Here is a 25,742-nt window from a genome sequence, read left to right on the forward strand (position 1 = left end):
TGGAGAATCAGCCCAGCTGTGTAATCGGGGAAGAGCTGAAACAGACAAACGGAAATATTCGTATTTGTCAGACAGTGAAAAAAGATAACTGTAAACAGTCATTATCTGTCACAATCCACCAGAAATACATTTCTACAAATGTATGTACTTTATTCGTTAAGACAGGAAATTGTACATTATGTGCACAACTTTCAGAGGTGTTTGTACCATCTAGACACAAAATAACTATGGCAAATGACAATAACCTCTTGTTAGAGAGAGAGAGAGAGAGAGAGAGTGAGAGAGACCTTTGATCAATAGGCTTTCTAAAATATTCACACACTCACACAACATTAGCTACTTCACGGAAGAAGAAGAAAGCAAAGGAGAAACCAAAACATATTCCACATCATTACAATACTTACACTAGAGCAAACATTTCAGGGGGAGTGAATATTGCTTTTGCCTTTTGCAGAAGGAATTCAACGATGCCCTCAGCTTAACAAGGTTTGCCTGTAGACAGAGAAATGCGACTCCTGTGATAAGAGGTATTTATCTTATGCAGGTAGGAGCTGTATACAAAGTTTTCATACAAAAGCAATTGAAACCGCTGCAGCAAAGAACTGTATAAAATAAAATTAATACACAACTTGTCCAGCTTTCCACCAGGAGTGTAATCATAAACTGATTCCTACAAATTAAGAAAGTAATTCCAAATGCATTATTTGAAACCAGGTAACTACTATCATGGCTTTGTATCACAGACTATTTATTTATTAATTGATTTATTTAAATTTATGTTGATTTGTGCATGTAAATGTGCACTATTATAAAAAATACATAATTCTGCAAATATATGTATGGTTATGCGGCAAGATTTAACGGCAATATGCCACAATATAATTGGCATTCAGTTGGTCGCGCAAAGTGTTGGTCGCGCATGTTTGTTTGTTTTCGTTTTGTTTGTGTATGTGTGTATTTGCCCTTTTCACTCGAGGTCTTGCGGATACTAAACCCTCTTACTTCTCTTCCGTTTCTGAACACGCGCCTCAACTTTAACCACTCGCCTGTGACGCTTATTGGTCGTCTCAACTGGGATCTCGAGGGGCAACAGAGACACCAACAGCGTCACTATAAAACTCGAGACTGTCCCCTAAGTGGATCAGAGCGCAACTGAGCGAAATGCTCTCCATCAGACTGAGCTTCACTGTGCATGAAGGGCTTAAGTGAAACCCAAACATAAACAAATGACCGCAAAATACATTTGTGAGTGTACCGGTCACATTATTTGAGGCTGGCAAAGTAGGCAAAGGGATAAGATAAACCAGAGGAATACATACCATTATTCAGGGGATAAACGAAGGAAAGATCAACAGCTAAAGATCAGAGAACCGAAGGTAAGTGACTGATTTTTCAAGCGCACTCTAAAGTCTCGTAATTTGCCGACGGAATATAAACGAGGCTCAACATAAATTAGAAATGTGGCATGTTCAGGAAAGCCATTTAAAAGTATAAGAAAACAAACTTTAAAAAAATGCACATATTTAATAAGGTATTGTAACGTTCATTTACAGTTGATCTCATGATAGAGACCATAGAAGATGCCTCACCTTAAGATAAATTATCATCGCAGATTGTGTATTTGTCAGGATTACTTTCTGCTTTTTAAACATTGTTGACCAAGATAGGCTACAAACACATTATTACAATATGAACATTTTTATAAACCAAAGATTTGATGTTGCATCCAAGCTGGGGACTAAACAAAGTATTCTAAAAATGCTCGTCCACTTTTTACTATAAGCAAATACGTTGTATTGCCAAATTGCATATGCTGACATTGCTATTTACTCTTTGTGAACTTTGTATTACATATATCAGTTCCTATTATGAAATTGCAACTTTTTATACTTTATTAATTACACTATATATTAGCATTCAGCAAATGAGATTACTAAGATTTGTCTATGATTTGTCTAGCACCCAGGAAGCACACACTCAAAATTGGGGATTAATCAAGGAATAATAATAATACTAATAATAATAATAATAATAATAATAATAATAATAATAATAATAATAAATTAATTAATTATTATTATTCCATGGCCATAGACAATATAGAGTTTATATAAGTGGTGAAGTTAATAATGTTATATTAATAATATTTCGTTATAATAATAATAATAATAATAATAATAATAATAATAATAATATATATGTTGTTAATAATAATAATAATAAGAAGAAGAAGAAGAAGAAGAAGAAGAAGAAGAAGAAGAAGAAGAAGAAGAATAATAAGAATTATAATCATAATAATTTTATATATATATATATATATATATATATATATATATATATATATATATATATATATTATTATTATTATTTTTAAACCAGTTGGGTAAAACTATCAGAGCCATTTGACTCAGAGAACACAGTAATGATAATGCAGTTTTAATGTCTGCACTGATTTTTAGTGCAGTCTGCTCTTGAACCCCGGTTTGATGCATTTCTTCTTTTGTTGCATGTTATTTGTTTTATCACAGGGCGAAATGATTCAACTTTTGGAATAGTAAGCCTTGAAGGCTAAGGATTATTTAAATTCAGCAATCTGGCAGTCATTGTCATGAGTATGCAAAATTAATCTAAAACTGAGCACATTTTGAACTGCATTAGATATTTGCTAATTACAATTATTATATATTTAAAATAAGTCACATGAAAATAAACAAAATAAACAACATAAAAATCTATTTTGTCTTTGGGTATTGCAGCTTATGGCCCAAACATAATCAGACACCCTAATCAAAGTCATTTCAAAATAATTGAAGTTGATGTATTTACTGTCAAAGCTGCATGAGAGTTCACAGAGCCATTTAGATTGTGAAACAAAAAACTGCATTTTAAAGTCTGACATATCAACATGTCTTCAGAACATCTGGTGTGTTATAGAACTACACTTTGCATAGTTTTGAAAAATAAGAAAATTGAGAAAATGTACCATTCTTCAAACTCAACAGTTTCAGAGTTTTTCATTTGGCTGGTTAGAGATTTTTGATCTTTTAAATGTGTTAGTGGTGGGCCTGAACATTACCAGGAGCAAATGGTAGTTGAAGGAACATTAAAGGAGACTTCAATTCACAATCTCTGCCCCACAGTAAAGATCCAGAGGCAGCCATTATTAATCAAACAGTTAATGTGTAAATTAGATGACAGTTGGAATGCGAAAAGCTTCAACACTGCTTTAGAAGAAAGTCAGTTGTATTAGTTACAGCGTGCAAACTTAAGCAGTTTTAGAACCATGAAATTAAGACTTTCCATCCAGAAAAGAAAAAAGGAATGAAGCATTCCACACTAAAGTATCTGAGAAATTATCAATTAGTGTGGTTTTGCTAAGTGATGAGCAGGACAAGAACCGTTCAGTGGTTTATGATGTCAGACTAGATGAAAGTTTATAACATTGTTCGCAGAACAAAGCTTGCCACACAAGCCTTGCTGTAGCAGTACTTGTAGTAGTGGCTAGACACATGCCGAGGCAACAGAAACTCTCTGTGGTATATAGAGGATTGTAAAGTTGATACCATATGCAGAGCTTGTTGAAAGCTGTGTGTGGAATTATGTTATCTGTGTCAAACCCCAATTGTCCCCTTGGGATCAGTGTTCCGCCCTCAGACCTTAGTCCGAGAAAGCAGCACTCAATGAAAGGTAGCCCCAGCAATGTTGTAAGGCAGGACAAAGCATTTTCCATGTGATATGCATGATATCAAATGGGTGTGCAAGTTCGGGCTGAATCCACATCCATGGGTGTTTACACATGAATCTATACCACAAAGGAAAGGCCCTGTCAAAAGGTCAGCTGTCCCTCTAACCACAGGTTGACCTTCAAAATGTTGCTTCATGTTTGTCAGATAGATAGATATTTTGACCTTCCCTTGTTTGCCTCAGAGATGAAAGAGCAGCACACACTATGTGGAAACCGATCACAATATTATGCTGGGAGCACTGTGAATTGGACTACATAAAAACACACAAAACATATTTATATGCATTTTTCAAGGCATAAAACTTTATATCCTGTCATCAAGTGATAAGCACTCTATACTTTAGCATATTGTATTTAGTCTAACAAAATATGCTATGAATTCATCCAAAAAAATAAATTACATAACATTCACTTTGTATTGAAATTGGATTGGATGCTTTAAAATGCTCATTCTCTTGTGACATAAACTTGAAGACCCAGGACAGAGAGCTATTTGTTAGACTCGGTATCTCATGACTTAAGAGCTCCCCTGCACTACGCATCTGACCAACAGCATAGTCTGATTGTTTAAAATGATTTTCCTCCCTGGATCACTTTGCTTTGAAGATGATAGCTTCTATCTCCACCCTCCGCTGAACTTGTCCCCAGCCAATAATATTCAGGCTGCTCAAACAATAGTGAAACAGAAGGGGAATGTGACTTTTTCCTGAGGCTATGCGAGGATTGCTGGATGAATCGATAAATGATGTCACACCTGCTCGGGCCCTGTGGGGCTGCTGCCGTTTCCCATGGTGCAGCTGAGTCCAGCACACAGGATGCCTGTGTCCTGCTCATGTCCCAGTTATTACACTCGAGTTAGGCACTGACCTCCACAGCGATAGGCCAGAGACCGAGGTCAGCGTGACAAATTAGCTGCTTTCCTGGCATGTGTCCCCAACTCTGACCCCTATTGTGCATTCATTTATCGTAAAAAGAACAGGAACAAATTAGCCATATGAGAAATTCATGTTTGATGTTCATTATTGCATTGAGGCTGTTGCACACAGGACTATTATACTGAGAGAAGAAAAAATAAAATTATTGGAGACTGAGAATAATGCCACATATCAGCTAAAGTACACTTTACCCGATGTTTGGCAGGAGGGTATTTATTTATATTTTCTATAAAGAATATTTCTATGTTGAATAAAAAAATTCCAAGCAGATATTCCCATGAAAATCACCATAGCCTACCGAACAATCCAACAGTGATCCTTTATGTGGACTATCGTACTCAAGAATGTGCTTACTTTGCAATTTCCAGTTTCATGATGACATTACAAATTTAAGCAGCACTGTGAAGGGAAAGAGTGCAGCGTGTCCAAATTGACTTTTTCCCACCGTACTTCCAAGTTACAACATAAGACTGCTGGTATTGAAGAATTTCTGGGTTTTTTTTAGTTGCACAAGGCTACATCTTCGTTGTACATCACTCTGGATAAGAGTGTCTGCTAAATGCTTTGTAATGTAATGTAATGTAATGGTGGAAGTAGCCGAGAGGTTCGGTAGATGGATAACATTTCAGTTAGTCACCTTTTCCAACGAACTACAGTCTGAAATCTCTCAGGTAGAGAGTCTATTGTAATAAATGTGTACAAGCAAAACAAGATACCTATTTACCCCTCCAATTGCACAGCCTTCCCATAGCTGATGGATAGAAGATAGCAATGAATGTACAATATGTAACGTACTGTAGCCATAAACAAGAAAAATGAAGTGAAATAATTGAAATCATGAAATAATATAACTATATAATATAATATAATATAACTAAATCTTTGACTATAATAGGCAAGGACTGTGGAATGCCATCAATCTTTTTCACAATGCTTTTTCACAAATTTTATTAAATTGTTTCCACTACTTCTACATTACAAAGTACAACAGCTGAGATGCAAAGCTTTATGTTTTAGCAGATGAGTCATTTCATTTAGAAGAAGTCTGGTCAGGTATCAGAGAGATACCGCAACAGGAAGCTAGGGATACCATCAGTCCCATTGGAAAGGGAGTAGAATCAGCACCAAGGAAGCTACAAAGAGACACATCGGCGGGAGCCTGAGCGCAGTGTCACTGGCAAGCAGCTGGCTGCTGATAGTATTGTTTTTACACACTTTTCTGATAGAAGGGACAAGACAAGGGACAGATTTACCAGCCGACAAGTTGTATTGGTCTTTGAGAAAGTTATCATCCGGTGCTATTAAATGATATGGAGGAGTCTCCATATTAATCAATGAAAATGTACCACTAATCCAGAGCGTCACCATTGCCAACCCAGATGGATGCCAAATTATGGTCAATGGATCAATCAGCAGTAGTGAAATCACCATAGCTAGTGTTTCTAGCAAATCAGCTCAAAAGAAACAGAGATAAGTCATTAATTGCAGTTATCAAGGATTCAGATGGCAAAATCATGCAGATGCAGGATGACATTAACAACACCTTTAGGGAATTTGACAGCAAATTATACATATCTGACAGTGACCCATACATATCATGTAATTTCTAAAAAATGTCAACCTTTCAAAGCTCATTCAAGAACAATCAGAAGCAATCGAAAGCCGGCTTTCAGCTATGGAATTAGAAACACTATTCTCATCATGTCCAGGACAGTAAATCCCCAGGGTGTGATGGGTAACCTATTGAATTCAATAAACGCTTTTGGAAGACTCTCTCAAAATGATAAAGGAAATAAAATCAAACTTGCATATTCCACCCCATATGAATACAGAATGTTGATATATGTATCGGTCTTATTGAAATCTAGCAAAGATCCAGTTGGTTTAAATACTGGAATTAATTGATATGACACCCTGTAAACACACCCCAATCTGTCCCTGACCACAATAAAAGACATGGAAACAAACATGTTTTCACTAGGTGTAGATTTCACTTTTTAAATTTATCAATTTAAAATTAAATCTACAACACATAAGTGCATGCAAAACGTGAAGGGAGGGGTGGGGGGACAAAAAAAAAAAAAGATTTAATTAATTAATTCTATGAAATTGTGAGATCTGTCTGATTGTCATATGCCTTATCCAAAGTATTATGATTATAAAAACATCCTTATCCTAAGCATTATGCTGAAGTTCTAGATGCCCAGCAGAGTTAGAGTTTCTACTGCAGAGAATGTGTCAGTGATCAGATCAGTGGTCAGCTATTGAATTCAAAGCAAAGAGCAAGCATGTGACCACTGATAACCATCCAAAGAGAGCCTTGGGAACTTCAGACAAACAATGTCTATCTCATGACCATCATCATGAGAGTAATCCATTAACACGCCCCGTCCTTACAGGCAGACTAGCATGTACCCGACATGGAAGAGCAAAGGAGCGATTATACAGAAAATCAGACTCTCTTCAAACTAGTAGCACGTGAGCATAATATTTGCTGTCTGTTAAAGCATAAAGACAGAACACTTTCATTCTCTTTGCAAGTAATTCCATGAATTTATGCAGTGCAGTTATACTGTATAATTTGCATTTGTGTCGCTGTAAATATGGCCAAGTGGAGTCCTACTGTATGTTAAAGCAATACTGAAAGGGCTGCAGTGAGGTTTTCATTTATTTACGAAATAATTCACCAAAATGGGCTTATTTGAGTTATCATAGTTTGTGCAGCTCAACTTGGAAAATTGCGGAAAAAACAGATTAAACTAGAAATTCTGATTGTTGGCCAAAAAAGTGCCATCTTTTCCTACACATATTTTTCAATTGGCCATATGACCTTGGCCTTCACTTCTCACCTATATAGTTGTTATGTGAGAAAGATGTAATTTAAGTTAAGCTTCAAGTCGATACTTTGTTTGTCCCTATACCTGGTATAGTTCTTGAGCAAAAACATGTTTTTGTCAGGTAGGGTGGCCATCTTGGATAAGTAGGTCACAAAACAAATAGATATTGCACAACTTAAGTAAACATATATCTCTAAACTTGCGGTGTCTGAGATTCCGCCGCCACAAAATTAATCGGCCAGAAGACAGAAAATAAAAACATTTTTTGAGAGTTTGGACTAGTGGGTGGACATGGAATCTGATGATGCATATAATTCCTGCGGGAAATCAATGTAGAAAGAAACACAGCAACTGGTATAAGCCCCTAAAAATAACTAACTAACAACAAAGTGTTAATCAATACTAAATCTAACATTCATAAATCATATACTCAATAAACTACTTTATAGACTTAGAATCTAATCTAATAGTTGGACTGTCAAGAGAGGGAAAAGATTCTGGTTTGACGTTCGGGTGCACCATTAGTGGCAACCAATGCATCCTGCAAGGCTGCTGAGATTAAGGCATTTGATGGTGTCAAAGTACAGATACAGTGTCCCCTTCTCAATGTCTTTTATTATTTGTCACACTGAATGGTTTCAGATCTTTATACAAATGGAATATTAGACAAAGGAAACCTGAGTAAACACTTTTTATTGTTATTATTGAATTTATTTCCTGAAATGAGAGGAAATCAAGAACAGGGAAAATACTTTTTCATGGCACTGCAGTTGCAAGTCTGGATAAATTGTGAGTTTTTGAAGGGGATAAAACTTGAGAAAACATTGATGCCCCTGGTTCTCCATATAAAAAACTTAAATTGGTGATGGACAGATTGAAGAGGATGCCACACGTGCTGACATTGAAATCCCACCTCTTCAAACTGCATCTTGGGCCAATTAAACCATATTCTCTCCTCTCTCAACCTCCTCCTTCCTAACTGTACTTATAGAAACAGAGACTATGCATGGCTGGATTGGTGTTTATGGAATAATATGTGGATAGATAATTAAATGTACGTGACATATGCTTGTAAGAATCGGCAAAAGCTGTGTAAAATGGTTAGTAAGACCATGTCACTGTTTTGTTTTGTCTACAGATCAGTAAGAAGTGACAGTGGGGAGATCGTCCCCTCCCTGGCTGTGTGCAGAATGAAGTCTCTGATGCTGCTGGTCCTGCTCCTTGCCACCTGTGTAGGGGCCACACGCTTTGATCGTGACACCACCCAGAGGAGCCCCCAGGATGGGCCCTTCGACGCAGTGGCCCCGGGAGGGAACGGCTCCTCCCCCGAGAACCTGCCAACCAGGCTGGCCCCACCCCGGGGCCCCTTCCCGCCCATGTGCGTCAAGCCATTCGGGATCAAGAACGCCTTCAAGTACGTCAACACGGTGGTGTCCTGCCTGATCTTCGTGGTGGGCATCATCGGAAACTCAACCCTGCTGCGCATTATCTACAAGAACAAGTGCATGAGGAACGGCCCCAACGTTCTCATAGCCAGCCTGGCCTTGGGGGACCTGCTGTACATCCTCATCGCTATCCCTATCAACGTCTTCAAGGTGAGACCGTGCTTCCAGCACAGGGCAGGAAGAAGGGACACAGCTCCAAAACATCATCCTGCCAGTCTCTATTTCACATTTAAGATCAGAAATATGTGATCTGAATATTCTTAACTGAACATTTTAATGCTGATGATGCAACTGTCTCTACTGGTAGCAATGGAGTTATACAACACAGATTTTCGAAAAAGAAATAACAATTCCAAAAAGCCTACTCTTCAAATAGTTAAGTGTATTTCAGTTTGACAAATCAAATCAAATCAAATAAAAAAAACTTGGCATAGACGTTCATGCAGTTAGACAGAAGCCGCTTTGTTAAGTTCCAGAAAATTGAAAAATCTTTGATAACAAAATGGCTTCTGTCTGGATGATGGACCTGATTGGCCATTTGGGCGGATTTCTGGCCTCTGTCACTGGCTCTTGCAGCACAGTGAACTAGAGCCTCCTGCTGATAAACAGAACGGGTGGAGGCAATCTGCCCTCCTCTCCTCTGTAGTCCTAGCAGCCGTGATAGCCTATACACTTCTGCTGCCCCATTATGGTGCTGCAATTACCGGGCAGCCTAACTGATAGCCCTATGTCTCTGAATTAATGAGCAGGCACAGCCAAGAGCACGCTTTCATTCCTTTGAGCCGGCACACTTAATCACAGGGAAAATGCTCATAACGGGTTTCATTCCAATGAATGGCCAAGACGCTGGTTAGCATCGCTTATATTCACTGAAGCTCTGCGAACACAACTAGTCTTTTAAGTGATTATTTTAATGAAAGAGCATCTGTCCAGCATCTGTCCCCCCCCCCCCCCCCCACATCCTGCTCCACACTGTCCCTCCACCGCGCCCCACTGGAGCTAACCCACTGTTGGACCAGCAGGTCACAGTGACAGACGTAAGCATCTGAATTCAATTTCATACGAGCAAATTTGACCTGGCAGGCGCTTGCATGTAACTTGAGAGCCATAAAGAGAAAAAATACAACAGGAAACAAACCATGTCTTTGACCAAATGACCAGATGTTTCTTTTATGCAGAACATGTAATTGCAGAATCCTGCAGGGTTGGACTGGTGTACGCTGTGGGCTTACAGTAAATATCTATATGTTTATATATACACTCAGTCAGCACTTTATTAGATATTTATTAGACTTATTTTTTAGACTTCTTGGTCTTCTGCTGCTTCCGCTGTGTATTTTCTTCTGCATATCACTGTTGAATGCGTGGTTATTTGCGTTAGTCACCTTCCTGTCAGCTTGGACCAGTCTGGGCCTTCTCCACTTACCTCTCTCATTAACAATGCATTTTTGCCTGCAGAACTGCTGCTCACTGGATGGTTAATGTCTTACACCTCTGCAAACTCTAGAGACTGTTGTGCATGAATATCCCAGGAGATCAAAAGTTTCTGAGATATTCAAACCACCCTGTTTGGCACAAACAATCATTCCACAGTCGAAGTCACCTAAAGAACATTCTGCCATTTGGTCTGAAAAACAGCTGAAGCTCTTGTCCATGTCTGCATGCTTTTATGTATTTAGTTGCTGTCACATGATTGGCTGATTAAATATTTGCATTAACAAGCTGGTGTATAGGTCTACCTAATAAAGTGCTCAGTGAGTGTATATTTATTTGCTTGTTTGACAGACGCTCAAATTTTCGGGACTGTGGCAAAACATTTGCAACTAATTTTTGAAATAAATATCTATTATTCAATTCTCTTAATGGATTTTTCTTAGACTCCACGTGGTTTTAGGATTCCTAGGCAAGCTGTCCATTGCCATCTCTGTGATTTTCTTGCTTAAGACCTGTTGATGTGTATTTTGTGTAGCTTTTTTTTTGTTTTGATGTTTCTTCTCCCCTGCCCTCTAGCTGCTGGCAGAGGACTGGCCGTTTGGGGTGCATGTCTGTAAACTGATGCCCTTCATCCAGAAAGCTTCAGTAGGCATCACTGTGCTGAGCCTGTGTGCCCTAAGTATCGACCGGTAATTTCTTTTTCAGTTTTTCTTTTAGGAATTCTGAAAAAATGTGAAGCATTCAGAACAACCAAAGAGTATACACACTATGAAGACATAGGAAGACAACATTCCAGTGCTTTGGCAATATACAGTATTGTACCACTGAGATCAGTTTAGGGCTGTTGCCTCACAGCGAGAAGGTCTGCGGTTCAAATCCGGGCTGGGACCTTTCTGTTTGGAGTTGTATGTTTTCCCTGTGTCCATGTGGGCTCCTTCTGAGTACTCTGGCTTCCTCCCATAGTCCTCCCTAGGCAAGACAGACTGCTTAGGCTAATTAGAGAGTCTAAATTGCCTGTATTATGCGTGACTGAATGGTGTGTGTGGCTGAATGGTGTGTGTGTCCTGCGATGGACTGGCGATCTGTTCAGGGTGCATGCCTACCTCTTGCCCAGTGCATGCTGGGATAGACCCCAGCCCCCTGCAAGGAAAATGGGTTAGTTGATGGATGGATGGATGGATGGATGGATGTGGAAATTTCATTTAATTTATATATATATATATATATATATTTCATATCAAGGCTATATACCCTTATGGCCATTTATTGCAAATGTTGCCGTACTGTAAAATGATGGGTAGGCTGGGGTGGTTAGGTGCAGTAGAGTGCTGATATGCCCCTCTGATTGCAGGTATCATGCGGTGACATCATGGAGCCGGGTGAAGGGCATGGGCATTCCTCTGTGGAAGACTGTGGAGGTGATCCTGATCTGGCTGGCCGCCGTGGTGCTGGCCGTCCCTGAGGCTCTGGCCTTTGATATGATGGAGATGCCATACCGTGGGACGAAGTTACGCATATGCTTACTGCATCCTCAGCAGAACACGCCCTTCATGAAGGTAGGGCCTAGAATCACCCTAATGCAGTTAGACATGCAGAGACTCTCACATCCACACATACTCATGCACGCACATACTTACATTCAAATAATTACAGTACATCAAAGAGCAACAAAGAGCCACTGGATTAAATGCAATAAATGTCATCAGAAACCAGATTAATTTTTTTTACATTGTGTTGTACTTCATTGGTTTTGTATCAGAGCATCGCAATTTAAGATGTGTAATGTGTAGGGTAGCAGTGTGATATAGTGGCCTAGGAAGTGAACTATAGATTCAAATGTCCACTGCTCTCCTGCCCTTACTCAAGTTGGGCAACCATGCTTCAGTGCTGCAGATTAAAGGATAGTGTATTTTCTGTGACAGAGGTGGATTACCCGGGAAGATTTGCTAACCAAACAGTATCACAGTCGCAGTGTGAAGCATATTGATCACTACAGTGATATACATACAATGGGGTCTGATAGCTGATGAATTCATATATGGTTTATACTTAAGCATACAATAGCCACTGTGGTGACTCCATCTGGGTTTGTATTAAAGTTGACATAAAGATAAAGCTAATAAGATCCATCCATTATCTGAACCCGCTTATCCTGATCAGGGTCGCAGCCTATCCCAGCATACATTGGGCGAAAGGCAGGAATACACCCTGGACAGGTCGCCAGTCTATCGCAGGGCACACACACCATTCACTCACACACTCATTCCTATGGGCAATTTAGACTCTCCAATCAGCCTAACGTGCATGTCTTTGGACTGTGGGAGGAAACCGGAGTACCCGGAGGAAACCCACGCAGACACGGGGAGAACATGCAAACTCCGCACAGAGAGGCCCCGGCCGACGGGGATTCGAACCCAGGACCTCCTTGCTGTGAGGCGGCAGTGCTACCCACTGCACCATCCGTGCTGCCAGCTAATAAGATGACACTGCAAAAATAAATAATATAAAGATAACATTTCTGAGTATTTCCCCTCTTTTGAGGCCCTCGGTGTACTGAAGAACACAGGAAACACTGAGGAACACAGGGAAATTTAAAATGATAAGTTGGATACCTGGAGTCATTCTTGTCATTCTTGGCTTCACTCATAGTGTCCATCATTGTCATCTTCAGCAAACTACATTAGACTGGATCCTGTCTCATCTAAGAGACATTACACATTTACACTGCCAAAACTTAAAAAATATGTAAAACTTAATGAGTATTTGAACCTTATATTTACACTTGAAAACTTATTTTGAATTTTCTTTTGGCTAAATAAAACAAGAAGTATGAGGTGAATGAGGTGAGATAGTCTTACTTATTTGAAGAGTTACCAAAGGGGTAAGAGCAAAAAGATTTTTTAGACTTGTTAAAACAGACATGTTTTGCAGTGTAGAAATTCCCGCAGTGATGGTGGCAGCTTTGTCGTTGCAGTTTTATCAGGACGCTAAAGACTGGTGGCTGTTCGGCTTCTACTTCTGCTTGCCATTGGCGTGCACAGGCGTCTTCTACACCCTGATGTCCTGCGAGATGCTGAGCCGCAAGAAGGGCATGCGCATCGCCCTCAATGACCACATGAAGCAGGTTCCCACTCTTGCTCCCTTATTCAGAAAGCACACGACCTTTGGGCATGTCCTTTTAAAAGGCACACATGAGGCCGGGTTCACAGACACAGATTAAGCTTAGTCCTGGACTAAATTGAGTTTGTATGGAGAATCCTGTATACTCCACTCAAAATTGAATTTAGGCTTAATCTGTGTCTGCGTAACTGGCCCACAGTGTGATTCAGAGGAAGTGCAACACTTTCTTGTGTACTGTAAAGGTGTAGCATTTTTGAAGGTTCAGGATAAAGGCAGTTTACAGAAAGAGGATCCTGGCTCATAAGAGTGGAAACTGACAAAATTCCAATGAAAAGTAGGCCCTGCTGTCAGTTTAGATTTTTTTTAAAATAAGCCATTATAACCATAATAAACACTCAAAATATTCAGGATATTTTTGTATAAAAAGAAACCGCATCCTGGATATGGAACTTTTTTTATCTGTTTGTCTTGGGTACAAGCTACTGCAAAGGTCTCATTTTTCATCCAGTATTTACAAGACATCTTTTTCATCCAGTATTTACAAGACATCATTGTCTGGATCAACTGCACGTCTTTTCATCCCCTTCCAGCCGCACTGGAGAACTGGTTTTGGCATCCAGGCAGTTCCTCATTTCACAATGGATTGCTTATGAATGGTGCACATGATGTGCGTACACACACACGCACACAACATCTTTGGAAGGCCAACCAGAACTATTTGTTCCCTGGAAGCAAATAAGGAAGCCCCTAAACAAACATCTAGAAAGTTTATATAAGAAGACAGAGGAAATGCATCCTTAGCCAGGGCAAACATTTACTCTGGATTACCATAATGGCGCAACTGGGTCTTTAATAGGTGGCTGGCCTGGAATGCATTTTTTGGTCATTGAAAAGGTTCCATGTCAGAATCTCTAAAAATTTGTCGTTCAGATTCTCCATGTCCTGAAATATAATATTCAGGCAGTGATTTACCGCTGTTCAAGATGAAGCTATAATTTGAAAAGACTTCGCCAGAAAGCCCTTTATATGATTATAATTGAAAATCTGATAAATTGTTTAGTTGGGCATATTAAGAAACTTGTGAGGGCCAGTGAATATTCAGCCAAACAGTGTCCCCTGGAGTTTTTTCAAGCAAGTTGTTTATATTCATTTGATCTAGTACTCTCTAACAGACACTGGCCAGTTCAAGCACTCTGTGTTGCTGCTGCCGCCTGCACTTGATTAAATTAAAGTTGGTCTTTTAGGATATTGAATACTTAATATCCAGACCAAGACAAGAAGAGAACATCCCAGTGCTCATGCCATGAAGTTTTGAGGTTCTTCAGCGAGAACTGAGTGGGGCACTTCAATTCATTTACTATTTACTGACCATTGTGTCCCGTTGTACCTTTCACCAGCGCAGAGAAGTGGCCAAAACTGTCTTCTGTCTGGTGGTGATCTTCGCTCTCTGTTGGCTACCCCTGCACCTCAGCCGCATCCTGAAAAAGACCATCTACAACCAGAATGACCCAAACCGATGTGAGCTCCTGAGGTAGGTACCTCCCTCTCCATCCATGTTCTCTGAGACTGTGCCTTTGTGTAGTTCAGGGAATACATTTGTTTGTTCAGTATTTTTATGGATGCATGCTGTATCTGCAACACTTATTATCTTAAAAGGCAATACAATTAAAGATGCTATTTTCTGTGACATAGTATTAAATACAGATTTGTTTTCCAGAAAAAAACATAACATGAAGTAAGGGCTCCAATTATATAACAATAACACATTGTGCAGCACTGATTATTTGTCATGGAACAGCCCAGGAAGGAATCACCCAGTGGTAGGCCTCCAACAAATCATACAAGACTTGATATGAAGCAGGCTGGACTTTAGGTGTGGAATATGCATTTGTCAATGCATTTCTCTGCTGAAAGCCCCATGCCATTGGGAGTAGAGGGCCTGGTAACAATCACCCTACTAACCCTTCTCTCTGTTCCCCAAAGTTTCCTGCTGGTGATGGATTACATTGGCATCAACATGGCCTCCCTCAACTCCTGCATCAACCCTGTGGCACTCTACTTTGTGAGTCAAAAGTTCAAGAACTGCTTCAAGGTGAGAGATGTTATCCAGCTGTCAGTGTGTCATTAAAGCACAACATGAGATAATGAGTAATGGACTTTTTTATTTGTAATCTCAAATACAGAACGACACACTTTGTTTTCATATATATATATATTTTTTTTAATTGGACAATATTATCAAAGGTCACAGACACTCAGAAATATTGGAAATCCGTTAAACCAATAAAAAAAGTATGCCAGTACTATTAAACTAGCATCCCGTAAGGAGGATATTGTCCCTCCTTGTCAGTCTTGTCAATTTAATATTACTGAATCATTAAATTTTACTGAATTGGCAGGATCCATGTTGTGAATTCTTTCCAGTAATGTTCAGAGGGAACAGTCCCAAGTAGAAGTACCAGAAGTATCATTGTCTTTTTCATCTGTGTCTTTTGCAAAAATCTGTGTATACTGTAGATCCAATAGGTAATTGAGTACAAAATTCCCTGGATTTACACTATTATTTTTGGCTGTGTTTCCTAGTCTTGTCTGTGCTGCTGGTGCCAGAGGAAATCGCGGGATCTCTCTCCAATGGACGAGAGGGGCTCCGGAGTTCGCTGGAAGGGCTACTGCCGTGAGAATGGCCTGGACTGGACCAGCTCCCGCTCGAGCCAGAAGTTCAGCTCCTCTTAAGGGCCCAGCACTTGGCGGCTGGACGGACACACGGCCAGGCCAACTCTGGCCACGTTTCGGGGCTCAGCCCTCACTCTCTGGGACTCCCTCAGTGAACACGGGGCACCCATCAAGCCAAATGGATTACAGCCCCCCTGGACTGGCCTCACTGGGGAATGAAGGAACTGCAAGTGGAGCCACCATTTACAAACGGTATAAATGTATTTACTCCCCTCAGTCAAGGCTTATACTAGCACTCCTGTGGGGAAATAGGACTTTCACAGTGTTAATTTCCTCTTCCTTACCCATTAAGTGCATATGAAACAGTGATAATGATAAACAAGCTTATGGAAAATGAGAAGTTATTTGCATGCTCACCTGTCCACCTCTTAAAGCACTCGCATAAACAAAATGATGTGTTGTTCACAGAATCACATCAAGCACAGTCCGAGTCTATAAAAATCTTCTGAAATAAGCACTTCAACTGTGACATCTTCAGTCTGGGATGAGCAGTCCTGTTCATACACTTCCTTCAGTATGGACATACCAGCCTGGGAGGTCATGGACTACACTCCCAAGGGTGCAACAATGGAAATTGTGTTTCAGGTACCATATAGTGGGGAGGGAACAGGAGCAGCTCCAGCGGACATATCACAGAGCACAGCTTCAAAGTATCCCAGCGTTATAAAGCTAGATTTGAAGGTTCCAACAGACACACTGCTCTTCTTCTGCAAATACTTCCATAAACCTTGTAATGGTACAAAAATGCTTCCTGTGCTTTTTTTCTGTACACTATCATTGTCTTCCGAGTCTTATCCCGTAAATAAATATTAAAGAATATGACAATGAGATTTATCAAGGGCTACTATAATTATGATACTCTTGTTTACTTATTCAAGAATACATTACCTTTTAATAATTTATGTCAGAAATGTGTCTAGGTATTAATTGAAGGTAGTAGATGGTAGTAGTGTCCTTGAACTTTTGGCCCCAATTGTATTTATATTTTTAGTCAAATTTGATACAACTTGATTACATTTTAAAGGTCAAATTTACATCTGTATGGTGGGAGGGTAAGCGCATGTACTGTATATGTTCATTTAAAATAATTTCATTGCCAGACACGTGTACCAAGTTTCCAATCTCCTCCAAGTCTTTGTACTGTGTAAACATTTGGAAACTGTGTGAAGTATAAAGCTTAGACATCAAATTAGGTTTTTAGTTTTTTTGTAAAAGACCAAATATGTTACATGTTTTTTCCTATTTACAAGGCTTTTTTATACAATATCTAGTTGGGCAATATGCAGCAAATAAATAGTATTTTATCACATTTCGGTCTCAGACTTTCTTTTTAGACCAATTATGCACAAATCATGTTTCACCAGTTTAAGTGCATTAAGGAAAATCAGCCAAGTGCTGCTGCAGATGGTAAACAGATCCAGCCTCTCGGTGACATGGTAACTCAATTGGATCAAGTCTACGCAAATACGCGCCATTCAACCTGGAGCGATTTGCAGTTTGACACTGGAAAAAAGCTAAATTAGTATAAAAAAACCTCCAGAGCCAAGCGGCCTGGTTAAATATAACTCATTCCTTGTGCCCGTGCTACAACCAATCTGCCTCTCACGTCAGCAGCCGAGCCTTTTTCATCCACATTTCGACTCTAACTGAAGCCTGCATGGGGACACTGCTCAAGTCACATTAGCAGAGGCAGAAGTGTGGAGCCATTTTTCTACAAAAGGTGCACTGCTGAATTGAGTCTAAAATATGACAGCATTGTACACAATGGACATGGAGAATGACACAATACAAAGTAAGGACATTCTATTTGAAAATGTATTAATTAACTAATAAAACATGATACCCAAATTACTAACATTCTGAGCAGGAATTCACTTTAATTAAACTTAGCAATGCAGCTACTGAAGAGTGCTTCCTAATTCACACACGCACGCACGCACCCACACACACACACACACACACCACCTTTCACAAAACTGCAAAGCATTCTTTCCTCACACAATTCTTTCCTGTACAATTCAATTCAAGCCAAATATCCAAGTGCTGATATGCAAATAAGCATATACATTTATTGACTTCAAAAAGCTGTGGTGATAGATGGCATGTGTGCAGTGATTAAATTCATGTTTTACAGTTAGAGCATTCACTTCATGTGTAATGTCTTTTCTTTTTTTTCTTTTTTTATGAAACAGTGAAGATGCAGTTCAGTTCTATGGAACTATTGTAAACTCACAAGATGAAAAATACAGAGGACTTAACATGAGATTTTACATTATTGTTTTATTGTAAAGCATTTCTTCAAGGACCCATACAATACCACACAAGAGTCTTGTGACTTTGGTGTGCACTTATTGTATGTTGCCTGCCAAAATAAATGTAATAAGACGACAAATTAAAACATAAGGTTCCATATAAAAATATACATTATATTAATACAGCATATTCTAGAAATAGAATATGAAGAAACAGGTCTTCATCAGACCAAGACCAGTGAAAGAGACCTATTCTTGCAGAACATTTCACAGAGCTGTTAATTCAATTTCAGCCAGGGAAAAACACCAAAACAGGTTTCTGCTTGAGGCTAAAAGAAAAATATAACTGATGGTCCTTTATAACAAAATAGCTGAAAGTGAAGCCTTTATAACTGAAAGGTTAGGACAAACTGTTCTTCCTAGATTCAAACACTTTAATTTACTATTCAAAAACAAAGGCCATGCCAGTCTTGTGTTGGCTTGATTGCCCACCTCCTCAGTCCAGACCTGCTCTTCCAGGTATCATGTGCAATTTTGTTCACAGAATCCTTGGCTTCAGTCCATGGCCGCTTCCTGCGTCTCCTTGAACTCCTTTACTCGATTCTATAGCAAATTAGTTAAATGAGTGATCAAAAAAATGTATTTTCAAAGGGACAGGATAATTATTCAACAACATGCACAGCCAAGACTTCGATCATGGGACCAAAGTGGTTTGATATGCAATTGAATGAAATTGACGAGAAGCATGTCAATGACAAATGCATACAGTTCTGTTGTTTTTGGAGAGAAAAAAAATATTGGTATGCTTGTGGAACAAAGTGCCTTTTGTTTGGGCAAAAGAAAAGCACCTTTGTATGGGCAGGCTGTCACACACAAATGAGACAGTCTACACAGGCCTGTTTGCATGGTTCATATCAGTCAGTTCCCGGACACTTTCTGTGAAGCCCACCCTCACACATGTACATGCTCCACTTCCCACATATACATATATATGAATGCACACAAAAACTCTTTAGCATATGTGTACCATACATGCGAGCTACAGAGAGGGTTAGGCAGAGACTACAACAGCTTCTGCCAAATTCTGCTGTTGCTGGTTGAAGACTAAAGCTGGTTTCACATGAAAAACGCTTGACACGGCGTCAAGCCATTCAATTCCTATGGAGGGAACATTGAAGCCTGACTTGGCAGCAACACTAAGCCTGGTGTAGCGCCAAGTCGGGCGGCATCAGGGTTTAAACTGTTTAAACTTTGACCTTGCTTGAAGCTGACCTTTCCTAGCGTGTTACATCACAGCTTTGTTTGAAGCAGGCCTAACGTTACGCTACCTAGCAACACAGACAGAGCCACCTCACGTAGGCTGCATGGCTAACTGAGTTAGCCTGATTAGTTTCTTGACGTTTTGGGCTAAACTCATTATTATTGGTGTTACTCTCACAAAGCGAGTACACAATTTAGGCTTGCAGAACCGCAGCCAACCTATTGTTGTGGCTTCTTACAGTTTAACGAACCAACAGCTTCCTGGATGGATCAACAACTGGTGGCACTCGATTCTTCTCATGTGTAGTCAAAGCCTTTTTGCTTGCCATTGAACATAGTGTTTGAGGCTGATCATGTGAAAGCAGCTTAACAAAATGAAGAAGAACTGGGTCCCAAGGAACAGGAACAGGGGGGTAAGCTCACCTCAAACGTGTTGAGGACATATTGGCACACCTCTGTCAGGTCATTCAAACCTTTCCTAAGAGGCTCCACTGCAGGCAACCTACCTGGAGAGACAGAAAACTGTGTCATTTTCACACGCATGCAGACCCGCACACATCCGTAAATACAGTCGTGCGAATGTGCCCAACGCCCATCAACATTATTACTCGCTTGAGTCCAGTTTTTCATACATGGAACCAAAACACTTATATAAAATCTTTCCACTTAAAATGTAAGCTAACAATGAACCTATATTACTTCTACTTTCCTGACAAATTTCTTTCAGTACAGTTGTAGCAGTGAGATAATAAAAACGGCATAACACATCAGTCAGAATGCCTGAGCGGCGACATAAAGTTCTTAATACAGATTTATTGAAGGTTCTACAGAAAGAGTTGAGGAAATACATTAAATTACATCAAATTACAAATGCATCAAATTCTTAACATTTTCAGACTTTCTGTGCAACACGGCAAAAAGCAGCTTTTTTTATGTCTATCAATTTTTGTTGTTGTTGATTTTGGTATACAAGTATTGTTTATTGCTGCTACATTATTTTTCTTATTAAGAAATGTATTGGCCCACTCAGAGGAAAAAGAGTAGAAATCACACAGATGTTTCCTACTTCCTAGGAATAGGATTCAGCACCAACACTGCTTGGCATGAGTTAAGGCAAGGACAACTCTTTCAATTTGTGTAGATAGTCGACACTGTTTAGGACTGAATTGCTCTTCAGTTCAAAATACCATGAGGCGCTCATCAAGGGAAACGGCCGAGGGGCTCCAGAGAGCTCCACTTAACGACAGACACGAGTTGTTTTGAAATCATCTTTGTTCTATTTTTGGCCTCACTAGAAATCCCACCACTTATTCAGTTGTAAATATGACAAATGCATTTGTAAGCAGCAGTAGGCTGCTGGAAGTGAGACAAGGATCCACTTTCACATCAAATGTTAAGCAATGTATCAGAAATAAAAAAAAAGTAAATATCATGGAATAAAGTAGCCCAAAGAGTGTTCTTATTAAACGATACAGCAAACACTGAAAAGAACCACTGACTTCCCGTCTAATTTCATTGCAAAATAATAAATATTCAAAATACATAGATTAGTGTATTGGCATAGCGACCTGTTTGGACACTCCACAGTAAAATCATGAATACTGTAAATATATGTCCCCTTTACAGAAGTCGGTAGAAATACATTGTGGCCTGAATATACAACCAAATGTTTAAAAGTGGAAGATTAATGACAGAACAGCTGATGTTCACATGACCATTTGGTATGAAAGTGTATGACTGACATTTCTGGAATTTGGTCAAAACACCCTAAACTTCAAACAGAGACTGAAAGCAACTCTATAATATCACACGAATATCACTTGACAAATAAGCCAATCGGCCACCAGGCTCAGATTTATGAGGCCGGTAATCATTCAATATTTACCATTTTCCTTCAGTTGTGTTACCAAAAATGTCAAGCGAAGGTGCTGGAAACAGCCATAACTACAAGTTATTTGAAGCAAAGTGTCTTGGCTGAGTTTCTAAGTTGATTATTCTTTTCACTTTTCACTAAAGAATTTCAGAAGGTATTTAAACTAAACAGTAAATATCTAGTGGTATGAATGGAGAATGAAATTAAATTAAAGCATACAATCACTCATTGTGTATGCCCACCTTTCAACTTCCTTTCACCCTCCAGAAGACTAAGCTTTTAACAAACATATTTTCCTTTTGGCTTTCAGCCAAATGGGTCACCACAACATGCATTTCTGTGAACCCCCTCTTACTAAACCTCTCCAGGAGTTCTCAAAATAAATCCAAGTCCAAGGGTTTCCACGGTGAATTTTCCGCCAAGATTTTCCCTTCCACACTTTCATATTTTCATATATTAAACATTGGGGGGTCAGATAATATAAACTTGAATCTGGCATACATTAACACTGTGATCATTGTAATTAAGTGCACTGCAGCATCTCTACAATGTAATTCATTTTTGTGTGGTGGTTAGAAATGGTGAGGAATATAAATCCTAAAAATCTGAGCTTCATACACTGCTTTGTTTTTGTGCTAGAGCCTTCACTTAAATGTGCATGAAATCCAATTTTTAAATGGCCATAATTCTATAAGCAAACTGGCAAATAATTTCAGATTTGGGATCTTGGGAATACTTAGCGTGCAGAATTCAAATCTGAGGTCGAAAAAACATGAATCTTTTCCATTTTCTGTCTGTGGAGGTCTTATGAGAGACCAGACTGCTCTACTTTGGATCTTCCACTTTGGATATGTTGAAGATTTACTCAAGATCATCTTTCATGAAAAAAATAGCAATGATGTATTGATAGGTTTAGTTTCTATGAAAGAAAAAACCAAAACCATACATTTGTATACCAAACAAGAAAATGGAATAGTCCAAAATAACTTAACACACTAGTGTTTCACCACTACAGACCCATGACAAAATGGCACCACAATGTACAGTATTTGCTGCCATGCACTAGTGTGTTAAATGACTGCTGTGATGCAGCCTGCTGTGGGTGTCAAGTTATGGTGTCAAACAGGATGTGGTTGTATTAATGAGAGGGTCCTCAGCCACAGGGTGGCCTTTTAATGGGGCATTGAGTTTATAGGATTTGGGAACACATATGTTCAATTGACACCCTGTGGCGCCGCTATATCAGCGACATGAGCCTACCTGTTTTCAGGCCACAGATCCCTGCATGTGGATGTTGAGGGAACGGCCCTGGTCTTCACCCAGACACTGTTACATTGACATCTGCATAAGTTACCCTCCTCTGCTAAATTGTGCCAATTACATTCAGTCCACAGACACTGCTGGCGGGGATTGTAATTACAGGGGCGAATGGCAATGAATTAACTTTCTTTTTTTTCCCCCCTCCAAGTTTAACCCATTTGTGCATTAGGGTTTAATGCCTGGTCTAAAATCTTGATGTCATGCCTTTCACATAAAGGGTTAAATGTGTAGATGTCTGTCTGGAAGAGAGAGAGATCAAAGGAGGGGGGGATTGGTGATGTCAACAAATGTGTGTTATACTTCCCCCACCCCCCCTACCTTCTCCAACCAACCAATTCAATTAGGGGCGAACGAGAGTGGACTGGGCACTATGCCCTAACACTTTGACACACTGCAACAGTGGTGCATCCAATAATCTCATTTGAGAAAACGGATTCCTTTCTTTTCAAAAACGCGGGAAAGTAGAGGGGAGAAAACATTATTTCCCCCCTAAAGGTCACATGGGACCAAAGAGACAGCAGAACAGGGAAAGAAAATCAAACAGTTTATCTCTGCCAGTACCCCATGGTCTGAATGAGCCATGGTCATTGAAACAGCACTGCTGAAACTGAATGAGCAGATCCCCTTGGAGTACTCCCCTAAAAAGGCGCAAAAGATGGCAGAAATTAAGATTTTGAGACTGAGATTTAGATTTTGACTTGGGTGTGTGTGTGTTTACTGTAGCAGGCTTCTCCCCCTCAGCTGCATGCCCAATTTTCTTTACAGTATGAATCAATTTATTAAAAGGCCCACACACACCCCCACACCAGGCACACACACACATAGAGGGATGAGGTGCGGCTTATGCAAAAATAGGGGTCACCTCTAGTCTGTATGCGGAAGTTGATCTTGCTCTCCGAAGGGTGAGTGATGCTGTAGCCACAGAATTCCACATTTGGGCTGAGGACACCAGAAAACAGCACCTTGTCATTCACACACTATTCACGGGCCTTTATCCTGATTTATCCTAATTGACACAGTCAATTCCACAGTTTGAAGCCTACAACATTTACAAAATTCTATCACATACTGCATCTAATTGAATATCCATATCAAATAAAGCAAAACATTAAAATGGCCTCACCTCTACTGAAGACAGGCTACTCAAACTTTTCCACTATTCAATTTCCTTGGTTTCACTATTACCATTACATTAAAAATGCTAATGAAGAATTAATCCAAAAAAGGGTGTTGTGGTGGGCAGTCATGATAAAACAGCATTCAGCTTACAAGCATAATTTGTTGCGGTCAAAAGAATACATTTGAAAACTGGTTTGGCAGTTATATGATGATAAATCAGTCAAGGAATATGTTGATGGTGTAGACATGATCATGTCAGTCATTCAAGGCAGTACAATGACTTACTTCTTCATAACCACATATCTCAGTGCATTCCCCAGAGTGTGGTCTTCCTCATGCAGCACAAAGGTCACACAACCTTCATCTGCACCATCCGCTTGAACCTGGAACACAAAGAAAATGTGCAATTGGTGTAAAATTTGTACGTGTAAAGCTATTTTTACTTCACTGTATACTTCATGCTCTGGCACCAAAGCCTATTTATGGAGAAAATAAATCATGGGTTTGTAAAAAACGTCACGATAGTAGTTACTACAGTATTGATAGTACCGCACGCCTGTCTGACTGACAACAAGCAGAGGAAGACATATGTAAGCTGGGAAACTTGACAAAGCCGTGAATTGTAATGCGATACACTGACCGTTTTGTGTTTTTAAACTCCCAGCTTTCTATCAATAAGAGTAGGCATCGAAAAAGGACAGATTTCACTGACCATTTATCAAGTTGTTAACACCGGTGAAACTTGTAGTTAACTACCCGTGACATCCCTGCTACAGTAGAGAAACACAATGTCTAGGAACCAGACTAGTTCAGGCCAAAACATCCAACAGTGATTTAAAAACACGGCTGCATGTCATAGTCTATGAAAGGTCGTTTTTGAAGCGTCCTCGTGCAGCGAAAGGAATCATTTCGCCATCATCTCTATCATCAATGAATTATGACTCTTCGAGATGGTAAACATTATACCTTATCAGACATAGCTAGCAACAAACATAACCGGCACTTTACTACCATCAAGCGGCAACTTCAGTACATGAAGTCAACTGAATTGACATCACGAATTGAGCCATTAGCTAATTTGCTTAAATAACTTATTTACTTGTCACTCGTAAATGCATACAAGTCTGGTGCGCGACACAAAATCTTTAAACGCTTGTTATCCAGCTAGCTAGCTAGATTAACGGTTAACGTAAATCGCAAAAGGATATCAAAGCAAAATGGAACGAGTTACACCTAGCTAGCCAGCCAGCGCAGTGACAGGATATAAGCTCGAGGTACGCCACGCGTGTTAACAGGAGATAATCAATGGCAATACGCAAACCTAGTGAGATTTCTTAAATCAACATTTTATTCGCATTATTCTAGCTAACACTTTCACACCATACGGTTACCATTTCCAACACCGCTTTCTTATCTTCTACCCCCGCCATGCTTCCAAAAGCTACACTCTGGCGACGTCTAATGACGTCACAAATCATCTACCCTACAGTCGCTTTAACGTTCATTTCAATGGAATGGTGAGCAGCCTTTCTATTTTGACAAATGTGGCTATTATATATTTTTTGGAAGGACGTATGCCTATTAAAATCCAACATTTTATTATTTTTAAGCACAAATGGTCAATTGCAGTGTACTTTATTGGAGATAGTCTTTTTTTCTTTTTAGAAAG

General features: G+C 39.6%; 2 protein-coding genes across 3 annotated transcripts; one reads left to right on the forward strand and one right to left on the reverse strand.

Annotated features, from left to right (window-relative positions):
* The first annotated feature begins 1,158 nt into the window (after positions 1 to 1,158).
* On the forward strand, positions 1,159 to 17,558 carry LOC133124863 (endothelin receptor type B-like). Of its 2 annotated transcripts, XR_009708351.1 has the most exons (9): positions 1,159 to 1,376; positions 8,656 to 9,112; positions 10,973 to 11,085; positions 11,748 to 11,952; positions 13,371 to 13,520; positions 14,914 to 15,047; positions 15,500 to 15,608; positions 16,100 to 16,441; positions 16,658 to 17,558. XR_009708351.1 is itself a non-coding variant. In XM_061236401.1 (8 exons), exons 2-8 carry the CDS (start codon positions 8,708 to 8,710, stop codon positions 16,247 to 16,249), a joined length of 1,266 nt encoding a protein of 421 aa, XP_061092385.1. In that variant the 5' UTR covers positions 1,159 to 1,376; positions 8,656 to 8,707; the 3' UTR covers positions 16,250 to 17,558. The 2 variants fall into 2 exon arrangements, 1 of the variants encoding a protein (XP_061092385.1); XM_061236401.1 differs by having other exon boundaries at positions 16,100 to 17,558.
* A 951-nt stretch (positions 17,559 to 18,509) lies between these two features.
* On the reverse strand, positions 18,510 to 25,567 carry polr1d (RNA polymerase I and III subunit D). Its single transcript, XM_061235676.1, has 5 exons — positions 25,465 to 25,567; positions 24,359 to 24,456; positions 23,817 to 23,893; positions 20,185 to 20,267; positions 18,510 to 19,104 (listed from the first exon to the last, which is right to left on the reverse strand). Exons 1-5 carry the CDS (start codon positions 25,549 to 25,551, stop codon positions 19,057 to 19,059), a joined length of 393 nt encoding a protein of 130 aa, XP_061091660.1. The 5' UTR covers positions 25,552 to 25,567; the 3' UTR covers positions 18,510 to 19,056.
* Positions 25,568 to 25,742: the final 175 nt, after the last annotated feature.

Source organism: Conger conger, chromosome 3 (assembly GCF_963514075.1).
Source record: "Conger conger chromosome 3, fConCon1.1, whole genome shotgun sequence".
Lineage (NCBI taxonomy): Eukaryota > Metazoa > Chordata > Actinopteri > Anguilliformes > Congridae > Conger > Conger conger.